Raw genomic sequence first — 15195 nt, 5'->3', positions numbered from 1 at the left:
CTGCCTCTCCAGTGGCAGAGGGTAAACCTTCTGCAGTGATAGCAGCTGGAAGTTAAGCCAGAAACCACTCATTTGCCTTAGAAGATTGTTGTCTTTGATATTTTTTAAGAAATTTTATTTTAGGCTATGCTGGGTCTTCATCACTTTGCATGGGCTTTCTCTGGTTGCGGCAAGCAGGGGCTTACTCATCCTTGCAGTGTGCCGGCTTCTTGTTGCAGGGCTTCCCTTGTTGCAGAACAGAGGCCCTTGGTGTGTGAGCTTTAGTAGTTTTGGCCCACAGGCCTGGTTGCTCTGCCTCAGGTGGAATCTTCCTGAACCAGGGATCTAATACCTGTCTCCTGCATTGGCAGATGAATTCTTATCCACCGTGCCACCAGGGAAGTCCCAATGTTTGATATCATCTTGCCCCAAAGATCAGGCCCTTCCCCTTCTCTGGGACTTTCTGCTGTTTTCTGTGATCCTTCTTGTGTACCACCAGTGCCTGCTTATCCGGGTTCCTTGGTTTTCTCTTCCTATCAGAATTCCTAGCTTGCTTCACTCACTCTGTGTCAGAGGCAGCTTGTAAAGATAGTATTTAAATTACTCTTGTAGTTTATAGATTTGGATACATTAGCTAATGGTCTTGCTTATGCAAGCATTAATTTGACCATCTGTTATTTGCTGGGTTCTATAAGTGAAGCACTGGGCTTAGTACCTGACCTCATTCTTTCAGAGAATCATGCTACCAGCTGCCTCAGGGCCTTTGCACAAGCTGTTCTCTGTGCCCAGACTTTCAGATCTAGGTCAAGTGGCAGTCATCTCCTCAGCCACAGCACCTCTCATCCAGACAGACCACTTCCCCCTATTGTAGCATCTGTGATCTTTCTTTTAAAAGAGCTCAGTTTGCAATTACATGTTTGTGTGATTTGATTAGTGACTTGATTGCTTGTTCCCTAATTTCTAAATTCCATGAGGTTGGGGTCTTCTTGCCCCACACAGTTGTTCTCTCAATGCCTGTAGGGTAGTTCTGAGTTTGTACTTGGCATATAAAGGGTGCACAAAAAATATTTGTTGAATGAGTGGAGCCCTGAGAACATTGCTTTGCATCACCAAATGTTTTCCTTTAACTGGCAACATTGGGAGGAGGGGGTGTCCTTCAACTAGAAAAGGGAGGAATATGGAAGAGTGGGCTTTTGAGGTCTAGGCAAAGCAGAGGTAACAGTCCAGGGTCCCCAAATATGGCCGTGGCTAAACTGGGGAAGACTTCAAGGAGCACTGTGTGTGTCAGGTTGGGAGTGCGGAGATATTGGGAAGATGAGGAAGAGATAACTGCCCCCAAGAATGTTGGCTGTGAAGGAAAAAGGGAGTGGTATTTTGAGAATGAGAAAGGGATGAAAGGGAATTCTTTTTTGGTCTTATTGTATTTTTAAATGTATGTTCAGGATCATAGAAACTGAGAAATTGTGTGCAGATGAGGCTCCAGGAAGGAACATTTTCAGTGTAAGGAGGAACACATCCGTCTGTGCGTGCTTAGTCATTCAGTCGTGTTGGACTCTTAGCAACTCCGTGGACTGTAGCCCACCAGGTCCTCTGTCCATTGAATTTCCTAGGCAAGAACACTGGAGAGGGTTGCCATTTCCTTCTCTAGGGGATCTTCCTGACCCAAGGATAGAACCCGAGTCTTCTGTGTCCTGTATTGGCAGGCAAATTCTTTACCACTGAACCACCTGGGAAGCCCCAGGAACATGTTCACTCATAAACAAACAAATGATTGAATACCAAGTCATTTTAATTTTATTGCTTAATGTGTATATTTCTCAGGGTTCTAAAGGGCTTTTTTTTTTTTTTTGGCATTATACATGAGTTTTATTTTCCTTTCTTTTTTTTTTTTTTTTAATTTTTTTTTTTATTATTATTATTATTTTTTTCCAGTGGGTTTTGTCATACATTGATATGAATCAGCCATGGATTTACATGTATTCCCAATCCCGATCCCCCCTCCCACCTCCCTCTCCACCCGATTCCTCTGGGTCTTCCCAGTGCACCAGGCCGGAGCACTTGTCTCGTGCATCCCTCCTGGGCTGGTGATCTGTTTCACCATAGATAGTATACATGCTGTTCTTTTGAAATATCCCACCCTCACATTCTCCCACAAAGTTCAAAAGTCTGTTCTGTATTTCTGTGTCTCTTTTTCTGTTCTGCATATAGGGTTATCGTTATCACCTTTCTAAATTCCATATACATGTGTCAGTATGCTGTAATGTTCTTTATCTTTCTGGCTTACTTCACTCTGTATAAGGGGCTCCAGCTTCATCCATCTCATTAGGACTGGTTCAAATGAATTCTTTTTAATGGCTGAGTAATATTCCATGGTGTATATGTACCACAGCTTCCTTATCCATTCATCTGCTGATGGGCATCTAGGTTGCTTCCATGTCCTGGCTATTATAAACAGTGCTGCGATGAACATTGGGGTGCACGTGTCTCTTTCAGATCTGGTTTCCTCAGTGTGTATGCCCAGAAGTGGGATTGCTGGGTCATATGGCAGTTCTATGTCCAGTTTTTTAAGAAATCTCCACACTGTTTTCCTCTAAAGGGCTTTGACAGGGGTCAGTCTGATTGTATCTGAGCCCATTTTCCCACACGGGCTCAGAGCTGCAGGGACTTACTCTGAGTTTCATAGTGAATAATATCAGCGTCAGAACCCAGGTCTTCAACACCTCAGGATGCCCTGACCTGCCTGCAGGCACAGAGCTCACCCATGTGCTGAGACGTGGAGCGCTTGTCTGTAGTTCCTACAGATGCTGTCCCCTAGTCTAGAAAATCTATTACTCTTTTCCTACCCTCTCCCCTCCCCCCGCCACAGCCAGTAACAAATGACAAGTTACTGTTGATCTTGGTGATGATATGGTTGTTACATGTTTTGCAAAGGACATGGGAATTAAGGAACTCAGGGTAAGAGGAACTTGGGGTAAAAATATAATGCATTAAGGAAATATTTTTATCTTACGAATGGAGTCTTTCTCTCTGGCTCACCTCCACCTAGCCCTCCTGGTATGTTCAGTCTTGTGCTGGTATTTTTGCATCCTACATGCACTTAGTGCTCCTTTTCTGAAACATAGTTGGTGTACCATTTTGGGAAGCTAGTGTATTAAGCCTACTAGGGGAATAGTGTGTGCTGGACCCAGAGCAGATTCAAATGGAAAGCTGCTCTCCCTGGCAGCAGTGAAACCACTTCTAATAGACAGCTACTTTGTGCTTTGTTGGGTTCTCCACCCCCATCCCCCCAACAAGATTAGACAGGATACATGTGTGGCATTAGGGATTCAGAAAAATTGACCTTAGTTTCAGGTAGTCTCATACCCTACTTTCTTGCCTTTCCCTGGCTCCCTTCTAGTAACCCCATTTAGTCTCTATTTTGGGTGTGACGCTAGCTACCTATGTAACCACCACTTCCCTTTCCTTCTCTCTCTCTTTTTCCTACAGAAAGATGTAGCACTTAAGCCTCAGGAACGCGTGGAGAAACGCCAGACTCCTCTGACCAAGAAGAAACGAGAAGCACTTACCAACGGCCTGTCCTTTCACTCCAAGAAGAGCCGACTCAGCCACCCGCACCACTACAGCTCAGACCGAGAAAATGACCGCAACCTCTGCCAGCACCTCGGGAAGAGAAAGAAAATGCCGAAGGGGCTCAGACAGGTGGGGATGTGTAGGGCTTGTTCCGTCCTGTGACTGCTCTTCCTCAGGTGCCTACTTGTCTGTGATTCTTCCTGACAGGTGGAGAGGAGATCCCTGGTGGGTGCTGGAGGGCTGCCCTGCAGAGCGTGTGTGTGCTTCTAAAAGAATATTCCAAAACCAAGCACTTGGAAACTGAGCACGGTACCCTTTCAGTTACACGTGTGCTCTGTGCAACAGAGACGGTGCTCGTGCTCTTGGCATTGAGGGCAGACCGATGGAGGTCTTTGGGGTGGTCCAGGTGGATTGGCTTGCAGGGAGAGATCGTCTGGGGTAGAGGAAAGGAAATGGGCACATCTGATCACATGCACTGTGTGTATCAAGGTCCTGAAGTGCTAAAAATGGTTGTCTGTATTCAGGCAGGGGACCCTGCCTAAGATTTGTATTTTCTAGGAAAGCTCAAATACTGTGGCATGTGGAAGAGCAGTGGTGAAGAAATGAGTTTTTTTAGGTGTCCTCCACAGCCTGTAATTCAGAACAGCCTTTGTGATATGCCGCTTGTATGAAAGCCTGGTGGTAGAGCTTACTGGGCTGTTTAATAATTAGGTTTCAATGATCCACAAGAAAATATAGCTCTTGGCATTTGGGGAACCCTTCTGCCTGTGGAAATCCCCAGATGAGATAGATTAATAATGAGAAGCGAGGCTGTTTATAGCAGTGTTTTTAGCACAAATCCAGAGGCTTTAGCACCTGCTGAGTTACCTGTGTCCCGGGTGTGTTTTGTTTGTTTTTGGAGGGACCACGGGGTGAGACTGACTGTCTCTTGAAGGAAGCAGAGGAAAGGAGTGTGGTTCAGAGAGCAGGTGCTGCTAATTAGAAGCTGAACAGGTAATTTCTAGTTTGCAGATGTTTCTCTGCAGAGCGAGAAGATCTAGGATCATACAAAACAGTGGTTCTGAAACCTCACAGATGATTAGAATCATATCATGAGCCTTATTAAACATATTCCTGGCTTCACCCTAGAACCCGCTGAATCAGAATAACTAGGGATTTTGGCACAGAAGTTTGTAGTCTTAGAAATTTCCTATTTGATAATGGTCAAGCCAGTTTGAAAATCATTCTTATAAAGAATCAAGAACATTTTTCTGGTGATGAATTTTAGTCAAAAGTTTGGGAAAATGAAACTCTAAAAAGATTTAGTGGGCAGTTTGGTGTCAGAGTTGAACTTGATGGGTAAACGTCTGAGAAAATACATGGAGCGATGGACTCAGGAGCATCTCAGGAAAGTGTTCTGGATTCTAACACATTTGGCAGTTTTTCTTTGTCCTCAAATAAAATGCCAGATTGGAGTTATAAAAGTAATTACTAACATTTGTCTAATACATAGCACAGTAATCACTCAGTGAAGGAGTTTCGGTAGTATGATCTATAATTTTCACAACAACCCTGGTGAGGAGATGATATGATATTATGGTTACTTTACAGATAGGAAAACTTGGGCTTACAGAAATAAAGTGACTTGTCTGAGGCCACGTAACTGTGAGGGACAGAGCCAGGGTTTAGACCTAGATTCCTCTGCCCTGCTCTGTGCTTCCTGTGGTTGATAAAAGGACTCCAGGTCGTGGGGCGCAGGGAATCTACAAGTATTTTTAGAAAGTTCATGGGCTGGTTTGGTCAGAGGGAGGGATTGTGGTTATAGAAATGGCCTGTGAAAGCTCAAGAAGAAAATAGGATAAACTCCCAAGTACAGTGAGCATAGAAAAAGAACTTGAAAGTCAAAGGCAACCACATTTGGATGAAGATTAGAAAAAAAATTTTTTTTTTTTGGTCAGAAAGTGGGGTGAGGTCTAGGTTCTATAAAAGATAATGTGCCTGTGGTATTTGTTACTTGCAAACCAAGCCTCTCCCTGTGAGCTATGTGGGAAAAGTGGTTTTTCCAATGTCCAGAGATTGCCCTGTGACCACTGCCTCTCCTGGAGGTCCTCCCTCCCACGGGGTGGGAGGAGGGGCTTCTTACCCTTTCAGGCAAGAAATCAGTTTAATTCTGAGCCTCCACAGAGCTGTGGTTCCTTATCGTTGACTCTTTTACTCCCAAGCTTGATCTGACTTTTCTGTTTTTCCTCAAAATTCTTCTTTCTGCTTTGTCCTCTAGTTGAAAGAGTCTATGATCTTACAAGAAGGCTAGGACTCATCTGTCTCAAATTCGAGTAGCTTTTTGGTCTTAATGATCAATCTTCTGGTACAAATGGTATTTGAAATCAAAGTTATCCTTGTTTTAGGGAGTATTTAGGGAGTATATTTAAAAAGCAATTAGTCTGAATCATGGAGAAGAAAAGAGTGAATTGTATTTTTGGCCCGTGTAAGAGTTTTAAAAACAAGTGGTGTTTTCTTATCTTCAGTGTTGATGCCAAAGTATACTATCCAATTTAAATTTTTTTTTTTTTAAGTAGGAAGGGAAACCAAAGTTGATAATTGAGGTAAAACTGTAATGCTTTTATTTATAATATTCCTAGCATCATATGTGCTATTATGAAGCCCTGAGCAAAGCACTGTCTGTTGCTGCCCATCTGTAAAATGAGAGTTTTAGACTAGAAGGTTTCTCAGTCCCATGATTAAGTTTTTGAATAACACAAAGATACTGAATATACAGTGTTGCTGAAATCTCTAATGGAAGATCATCATAGGCCTGAAAGTAATTTAATTTTGAGGTCTGTAACTGGTTGGCCCTGTGAAAACATTAAGGGGAGAGAATGAGATGCATTCCTGGTTATGTCTGCCCAGGTAAGGGCTGTCCGTTGTATGATCCTTGGTAAAAGGTCACACACAGGTGTGTTAAACGGTTACAGGAGATGTTCCACAACTTGTGCTGAGAGTGTCTGAGGCTGCTCTCCTACCATGCCAGATGTCTGTACACATCACAGCTAATCCCACCACTCCATCCATCCCTCCCCACCCCACCTTTGCCTCTTGTTAGATAAAGTCGCTGAATCTTGACTGTTTTAGCTACGAGGGGACCTTGAGATGGAAGTGGGCCTTGAGGAGAACTTATATATTAATAGATTGTTGTTCAATGCCTCTCATTGAGGGAGTGATAAAATTGCAAGAGCCACAAATGAAAGAGGGCAGCAAGAAGTGAGAATTTATTCTTTATTTTTGACTTGGCGACAGTGGGTTAGATTTGAATCTTATTAGGAATTGGTACTCCCTAAGCAAGGAACTTAATGTGCAGCTTTCCGTAACTGTGGGACAATGTTACTCCTCAGTGCAGAGAAAATAAAAGGTGTTTGTTTGTTTTTTCTGAAACTTCATTGAAGGCAACTAATCTTTTTACTGTGAGAATGCAAGTACATACTTTTTTTTTTAAGAGAGATGTGTAGTTCTGAAACTAGCCCCCCTTTTCCACCTCTTGCCTGATTATAAAACCTCACTTCTCATGAAATTTTTCTATACTGTTAAAGTGTTTTTAACTAGCACTTAGCTACCCCAGTGGAACTTACCTGTTGGGTTATGTTTTTAAATATAAATGCATGCTGACTTAGAAGATACTGAACTAGTAGCTGTCTTATAAAAGGGTTCCACTTTCTTATATGGCAAATTTGAAAACTTTACTTTAAAAAAGGGTTTAAAAAAATGAAGGAAGGGACAAGTTAACTGTAATACAGAAGAGTACATGTCTTTCTCATCTCCCTGTGCTTATGTTTGTCCTATGCAGAATTGTTTGCTCACGATGTGAGTACTCAGACATTATATTACAAAGTTTTGGCTCTTACTAATAAGGCTATGGTAGGTTCCCCCCTCCCCCAATTTGACTTAGGAGTAGGAAAATCAAAACAGAGGTTGATAGGTCCTCTGCGTAAGAATCTTTACTCTCTTAATTGGGAAACTACCAAAGAACACAATGAAATCATGGGCTGCCAAACTTTCCAACCAAGTCTTACCTTCTGCAGAAGCTAATCTTCGGGAAAACTTAACTCCTTTAAGGGCTCTGAGTTTAGTTTTCTTTCAGTATGTCTTACTTCCACACCACAGGGGGTGCTTTAAAATTTTAATACTTTGTCATTGAAAACACTGAGAGCCAACGGATTTTAAAAATAAAGAAGCCATGGGGAAAAGTTGATAAGGGTTCAGAGAACTCTCAGATTTGGCTCCAAGTGAATATTTCTAAATCTCCATTTAGTCCATTAATCTGTCTTCTCTTTCTCTAGTATGAACTGAATCAGAGGATATAGGCCTAAATGAACTAGGAGGAATTTTTAGGTTATATGAACTTTTCTAACAAACAGACACGAGATGGATCATCAAAATAAATACCAGAGTCTCCCTCCTAATTGAATTTTAAGTTCCCAAAAGTCATTCATCTAAGGACAGAATTTCCCAGAGAGAAGCAACCTATTGAGATTGCTGTTAGCAGTAGGTGAACACTTTGGGAGAAAAATAAAGAGATTTGGGAATATTTCAGGAGCCCAGCAGTTAGACTCTAACCTTGCTGGTGAGAATGGCTTGTGTGAGAATGTCTTACATGGTCTAAATATCTTGATACAGGTTGATCTGGGTAGGTTTGGCTTGTAAGGAATGAAAATTTTCTCCTTTCTTTGAAAATCTGTTATGGGTTGAAACAGAGTCAAACTTGGTAGAGGGTTAATAGCTGACATTGTAGATACCAGTGTAGATGTATACTGATTTCTAGAAAGAGAAAGGATTGATCCCAGTGCCAAGTCTTTAGAATTAGAGCTTCATGTGTCTGTGTCTGCTTTGTGTATTGGCATTGCACTTACTCCCTTATTTGGAGTAAGTGTTTGTGTTGGTCAAGAGCCCGGGAGATTCATGCCACCAGCTGAGCTGTACCCCCTTGATGAAGCAGTAGGTCTTGCCACACTGTTCACCTTTGAGAGCATTTACTACCACAGGTGGATCCTTTATCTCAGTGAACTCAGATTGTTAGAAGACTCCTCGGTGACATGACATTTGTTACTAGCAGAAATTCACTTGCAAAGGAGGATTTATAATGGAAAACTTTGATTAAACAGATCCATTTCAAGTCAGATTGCTGAAGACCTGCTGATTAGTTCTGGGTGGAAATCAAGGCTGAAATCACACAGGTATTTATCCAGCTTGACTCTAGGGCCTACAGGGTTCTGGAAATCAGAGCATTTGAAACACTAATGTAATTAGGTATTATACTTTAGTAATGACAAGACATGAACTTTGCTAGGTGCTCTTTCATAAATACATTTGTTATAATAGTTAAATGACTGAAGGTATATTGAGCTGGTATCAAGAAATGTGAGCTGCAATTAAATCATTTTTACTTCATGCTTCAGAGTTTCAAGTTTAATGTGTTAAAGTGGGATTTCATTTGCTTTTTAAAAAGTATAGTCATGTGAAGGTTAAAGAAATAGATATTAAAGAAAATTCTTCATTTTTACCTTCTGATGCATTTAAGTTGCACACAACTGTTTTCTCTTTGCCCAAACTACAGAAATGAGAATAAAAACACAAGACTGGGAGCAAGAGTGGGGAGGAGACTGACTTGTAATTACTTTTGGAATCTTGATTGACTTGAAATAAGGATAAGATGCCAGTTTTCAACATCTGATTTTTGGGAAGCCTCCAACTCAGGCTGGTCTCTTTTCATAATTAGTTGTATTTTATATTGGAGGTATTTGTTTGGTAGTAGGGAACCTTGGACTATTATAACAACAAACTGTATGAAGGTTTTTGATTTTTTTCTTTTTTTTCCTTGGGCATTTAGAAGCAGTGAGTTTATTCTGTGAGTTCTCAGATTTTTGTTTTGTGTCTTTTGACTCCTTCCGTTGTTGTCCGGGATATAGTCTCATCAGCTCTGCATGTTGCTAAAGTGTTAGTCACTCAGTCGTGTCCTACTCTTTATTACCCCATGGATTGTAGCTAACCAGACTCTTCTGTCCATGAAATTCTCCAAGCAAGAATACTGGAGTGGGTAGCCATTCCTAGCTTGGAATCTTTCCAACCTAGGGATCGAACCTGGGTCTTCTTCATTGCAGGCAGATTTCTTTACCGTCTGAGCCACCAGGGAAGTCCTCTTAGCATGTTGGTAAGAGGGAGCATAAATATCACTTGACTTCAGTGAGACAGATGTTTGGAGTGAAGTGGCCAGTAATAAATTTTATCCCAAGTGACATATATAACTCTTAATTAAAATTTAGTAAAAATCAACTAAAAAAGGACATAGCACATTGACTATCAACCTCATAAAATAAAACCCATAGAAAGAAAATAGGCTGAATTGGAAAAGGAACTGCAAGTTGATAGAATGGGCAGTAACTTAGCTTGAGTGATCCTGAAACCTATAGAAATTGTTTCATAAAACACATTTGCTAATCCCAAAGTAAGAATCTGTTATACGTATGTGTGTGTGTAACTTTGTTAAGGGCCATTTAAATATTCTACATGTTGTTAGAAGAGTAGCATGGGTGTTGACGGAAATGGTGCTCAATTGTACCTGTTGGAAATTCTTACAAAACTGGTGATTGAAGGGTGACACAGCATGTTTTTCTCTTTACAGGACTTAGTCACTACACTTCTGATAGTTGATGGGGATAGACAGCCTCCCTTTCTTTCTTTATATTAAAACTGCCTTTCTGTGTTACTGTACACTTTTCCCTCTTCTGAAGATACAATGTTGTCTGCATGTGGCCAGATCTTAGCCTCAGAAGGTGAAATAAGTCTCCATGTGTTCTGCGTTCTAATCTCTGCTTAAAGCCGTCCCACCTCCACACAAGTCTGCACATGACAGGTATTAAGTGGGAGGCAGGAGTGGGTGGGTGGTGGCGTGGTTTGCAGTGGTGTCGGGGGGCGGGGAGGGAGCGGAGCAGATGGTTTTGACAGCCACGTGTTGCGAGATTCCCGTGGGGGCTGACGGCGGTGACAGGCGACTCACAGTGTGCTATTTACAGTTTGGGTTTGCAGTCTCTCAGTGACATCTGAATGCTCTTTAGCAACTGCTCTCATTACTGCCTTTCGAGGAGCTGCTAATTGAAAATGAAATTGTGGGTGGGCTTTAAGGCAGGCCCAGGCAATGCGATGCGGTAAATGTTACTTGAGAACTGTTGGATATTTTAAGGCCCGGTTTGTAATTGTTTTTCCAAGAAGGAAAAGCTGAAGGTGCGTTTGAAGATTCAGTATGTACACACAGGCAGAGCTGAATGTCTCATCCTGCCCAGAGAGCCAAATGTGCACTCATTGGGCTGGAAACCAAGCCATCTGCCCGGGGCTCACCTTCGTATGGTTCGTTTTAAATGTGTATCACCGTGTAAGGTTCTTTTTTTAAATCCGCTAACATCTTGTAGTAATCACTGTTGGTTTTTTGTAGGATATCTTCCTTCTTTCTTCCTCTGCTGTTCATATAGTTACTTTGCAGAAGAAAATGATGATCTCATCTCTTGAACTTTGAGGTGTTTTATTCCAGGTATTGCATACAACTTTTCTTCCTATAAACCTTTTCCTATCATACAATTTTGCTGAAGGCAATTGAGGCCTCCAGGCACAATGAGAGAAGAGGAAGATGGAGGATTTGATTGGACTTTGACAGTAGGTGATGATGTTGATTTTCTTACGGCTGCCTCCAGCTGTGGGATTGTCGTTTGTACCTCATCTTTGGAGTTGTTAGCGAAAACGTCAGTAGCATTTCTGAAATGGTAGCTTTTGTAAGTGTTTATGTGAAGAATTGTTTTGTTGCCCATTCTCAAAATAGCTTTGCACAGAGAAATCTTGTGCTGAACAAGGAATGACCTCCCTCTTGGAAGTGCTGTTAGCTCTCTTTTTAATTAAATATGAAGATAGATGCAACATTACTGCATTCTTTTTAGCTTTCCCTGAACATTTCAGTGAATGCTGTGAGATGAAACCATCTGAATCATATGCATTATTTGCGTAGGACTGATACTGCTTTTAGAGAATCCCTGAGGGGCTAAGGGGACCTTGATGACATACCCCTTACTGTACTTAACCCTCAGTCCCATTAGACCTGGCTTGCCACAGGAACCCAACTGTTTTAATGCACTTGAGATACTGCTGTACCCTAATGATGTTTAAAAGAACCTATTTGGGTATTCTAAATTAACTCTGGAGCATTTTGTCTCTTGATGATGATTTTATACCAGGCAGATAGAACACAATTCTTGCAGGAGTTCAAGGTGTTTTCACACCTGGGAGTGTGTGTCCTCGTGCTAGTCACTGTGAAGACATACACACACGGGAGGAGTCACAGTGACTCCCAAACTCGGGGAAGTCCTGCCCAGGCCCAACTGACGTCTTTCCTGAGCCCGATGAGCTCTGCCCCAGGACCTGGGGGAACACTTGACCCGCATTCAGTGATCTCGACTCTGCAGAAGTTGCCACTTCTCTCGAGCCACTGCCTACTAGGACACTGTCGTCACCGGTCATTCTGTGACCACTGTGCACCTGTGACTGCTCAGGAAGCACTCGTGTCGCACATCTTGAAATCACGTGGTGCAAGGCTGGATGGTCCTAATTGACAGTGATGGATCTGAGAGGCCAAGATTGGCTGGAATTAGATTGACAAGCAAGTAGCTGCATTTTGCGGATGGGAACATACAGAATAAAGTTGCTCACAGGATGGTCTCTGGACCGCCTTTGCCAGAACAACCCTGGGGCTTTTGCAGATTTGTGGTCATCACCTCTGACTGGTGGAGCCAGTCTTTGGGGTGGGGATCAGAGTATGGCACCAAGTTCCTCAAGAACCCCAGTGTAGGAGCTGCAAGAGACATACTTTGAGTAAACTGAATCGTGTTCTTTTTTTTAATTTGTATGAAAGAGAAATCACTGTGCTATCTGGAAAACTTGTAACAGATCTTAAAGTTTTAAAAACCATATCCTGTTCTAAATAATTTTATCCATCCTAGGACCATATTCTCGTTCTGCATATTTACTAATTGAATTCTTTTTTCAAAATTTTATTGGAAAAAAAGAAATATTAATTCCAAATATTATAGACATTACATGACAAAAAGTTAATATTTTCCAAATGCCTGCTTTTTGATAGCTTACTAGAATGTAGTCTTAGTAGCAGAGTTATGTTGTATTCTTCTTGCCTTAAATCTACCAGCTCCCTGAAAGAACACAGCTTTTTATACATCTGGTTACTGGAGTTTATTCACTACTCTTTTTTTAATTTCCTGCTTCTTCTCTTCTTCTTCTTGGTATTTTGCTCTTAAGGTTTACAAGTTTTAAAATCTTCCATATTATAAAAATCAGTGGTATTTGGTGGTGGTATTGAAGGGGCAGATGGGAATGAAATCTGAAAATACTGCCTCTCTATCAATTGTGCCTAAAGAGCATTAAGTATTTTCTTCATTAGTAAGAAAGCTTCGACATAATAAAATGTTATACTTGAACTTTTGGTTTGGGTTCCACAAATTCAAAAGGAAATATTTTTCCTTCTAAAACCAAACAGAATGAAAGCCCTCAGAAGAAATTTTGTTTAAGTAGCAAAACCTATACTTAGGATTTAACAATTGCCTGAGGTGTGTCAACAGTAGGTAGCATTTATTTTTAATGCATTGCTATGAGACTACAAATGCTGTTCCCCCAGAGATGAGTGCAAAATGATCCCCTGAACAGTTGCTAATGAAATTATCACACTGTATGAATAAGACTATTAATAAGGACTTTCTGATGTAAAAGAAAATGCTGTCATCAAATTTCCCTAAGACATAATGCCTCTTGGGTGACCCATAAAGCTGGGTCATGGGCCCAGCTCACGTTGCTAGAAGGCTGAATTGAATGGTGCTTTCTGAAACTCAAGCAGCCCATGTGCATAATTTATCATCACCTGCCTCCTGTCTCCTCAGATTAAAACTCTAAAATCTGTATTTCTCAAATGAACGTGGCAATGGGGAGGATTATGGTGAGGCAGCCAGGGCTTCAGTTGTGTAGCTATGAAGACAAACAAAGACAAAAGGGGATAGACTGGGATCATGTAGGGAATCTAAGCCAACTACCCTTGGTTCTCTAGCCGGAGTGAGGAGACAAATTGACACACATCCTTCGAGACAGAAGGATATGGAGTTTAAAAAAAAACTTTACAGTAATGATCCTGACCCTGCTCTTCTTTGCCTTTTCTTAAACCTAACAGCTGATCTTGCTCCTTCCTTTTCTATCTTAGAGTCTGCCTTCAGTAGACTTTCAGCTTTTTGACGTTCATCTCACTCTCTCCTTCCCTCCAAAGTCTCTTGCTTGCTTCTCAACCCAGTCAGGATTGTATGGGAAACCACTTAGATTTGCTCTCAGAGTTATAGAATGCCTTTGCTACTTGGATTCTTGCTTCCTTGATCATGCTGGTCCTTTCCCCTCAACGTTTATGCTGATCACCTTTCCTGGGGCTTCCCAGGTGGCGCTAGTGGTAAAGAACCTGCCTGTCAGTGCAAGAGACGTAAGAGACCTGGATTCCATCCCTGTGTCAGGAAGATCCCACTCCAGTGTTCTTGCCTGGAAAACCCCATGGACAGAGGAGCCTGGCAGGCTCCAGTTCATGGGGTCACACAGAGTCAGACATAACTGAAGCAACAACATCCCTTCATCCTTTGCCTGGGTTCTTAGCATAGTTCAGCATTTCTTTGCTCATGGTTGTTGTCGTCTCTTGTTTAAAAGCTTCAGTGACCCTGCATGGCCAGTGAAATAAAATCAAAGCCCCCTTAGTATAGGCCTTCTGGGTCCTAAGTTTGATCTAAGATACATTTCCTGCCTTGTCTGTCTCTCCCAGCCCTCCATAAACTCCAGACTTGCTGCAGTTGGTGGTGTTTGCATGAACCCTGTGTTTCCTCCACTCTGCTAAGAACAGCGTATGCTGGTCCCTTCCTTTGGAATGGCCTTCTTCAGTAGTCCTCTTTGTCTTCAGTGACGACTTTACTTCTTACTTGAAGCTTTTATGATCTTTTCTTTCAAAATTATATGCATTTTCTTCAGAACCCCATGATCCTCTGTTTGTCACTAGGGTGACCTCAAAATTTGTCGCCTATAATGTAGGACATTTCTGAGAGTGCAAGGGATCAATATTAATAATTACCCTGTAATAATAAGCATAAATCAGGACTTCCTGGAAAACTTGGATTTATACTCACTCTAATTCACTTTTGACCTTTTCCATTTTGTACCTTGTTTTAGAATTGGTTGAATTCATGTCGTTCTCCCCACCTAAAGTCAGGCTCCTGAGGACATTAGTCTGAGTCATGACAAGGGGCCCAGGCTGGTTTTGCCCGTAGGCAAGTAGAAGCCTTGAAACCTGTTTCAAGGATGTCCCTGCCTGGTAAACTTGAGATGCCTTCCTTGTTTCCTTGGAATCTGTTCTCTATACCACAGCCAACACGAACTTTTAAAAATCTACATTTATCATGTTATTCCCGCATGTGAATCTACTCTGTGGCCTCTCAGTGTCTTCAGATTAAAGTTCAGACTCCTGTGGTCTCTCGTGCCCGACTCAGCTTGCCCTCTGGGTCCTGCCCCTCTGTCCTTCCCTCATTTCTACCAACATGTCCAGTTCTC

The 15195-nt window shown here is 41.9% G+C and overlaps 1 protein-coding gene across 1 annotated transcript in view; it reads left to right on the top strand.

Moving 5' to 3' along the window:
• Window positions 1-15195, top strand: part of AUTS2 (activator of transcription and developmental regulator AUTS2) — a 1187145-nt gene that overhangs the window by 288566 nt on the left and 883384 nt on the right. The window contains exon 2 of the mRNA XM_061153366.1: window positions 3466-3678. Coding sequence (XP_061009349.1) covers window positions 3466-3678 — 213 coding nt within the window. The remainder of the gene's footprint in view (window positions 1-3465; window positions 3679-15195) is intronic.

Source organism: Dama dama, chromosome 10 (assembly GCF_033118175.1).
Source record: "Dama dama isolate Ldn47 chromosome 10, ASM3311817v1, whole genome shotgun sequence".
NCBI lineage: Eukaryota > Metazoa > Chordata > Mammalia > Artiodactyla > Cervidae > Dama > Dama dama.
This window is presented reverse-complemented; position numbering and strand designations above follow the sequence as displayed.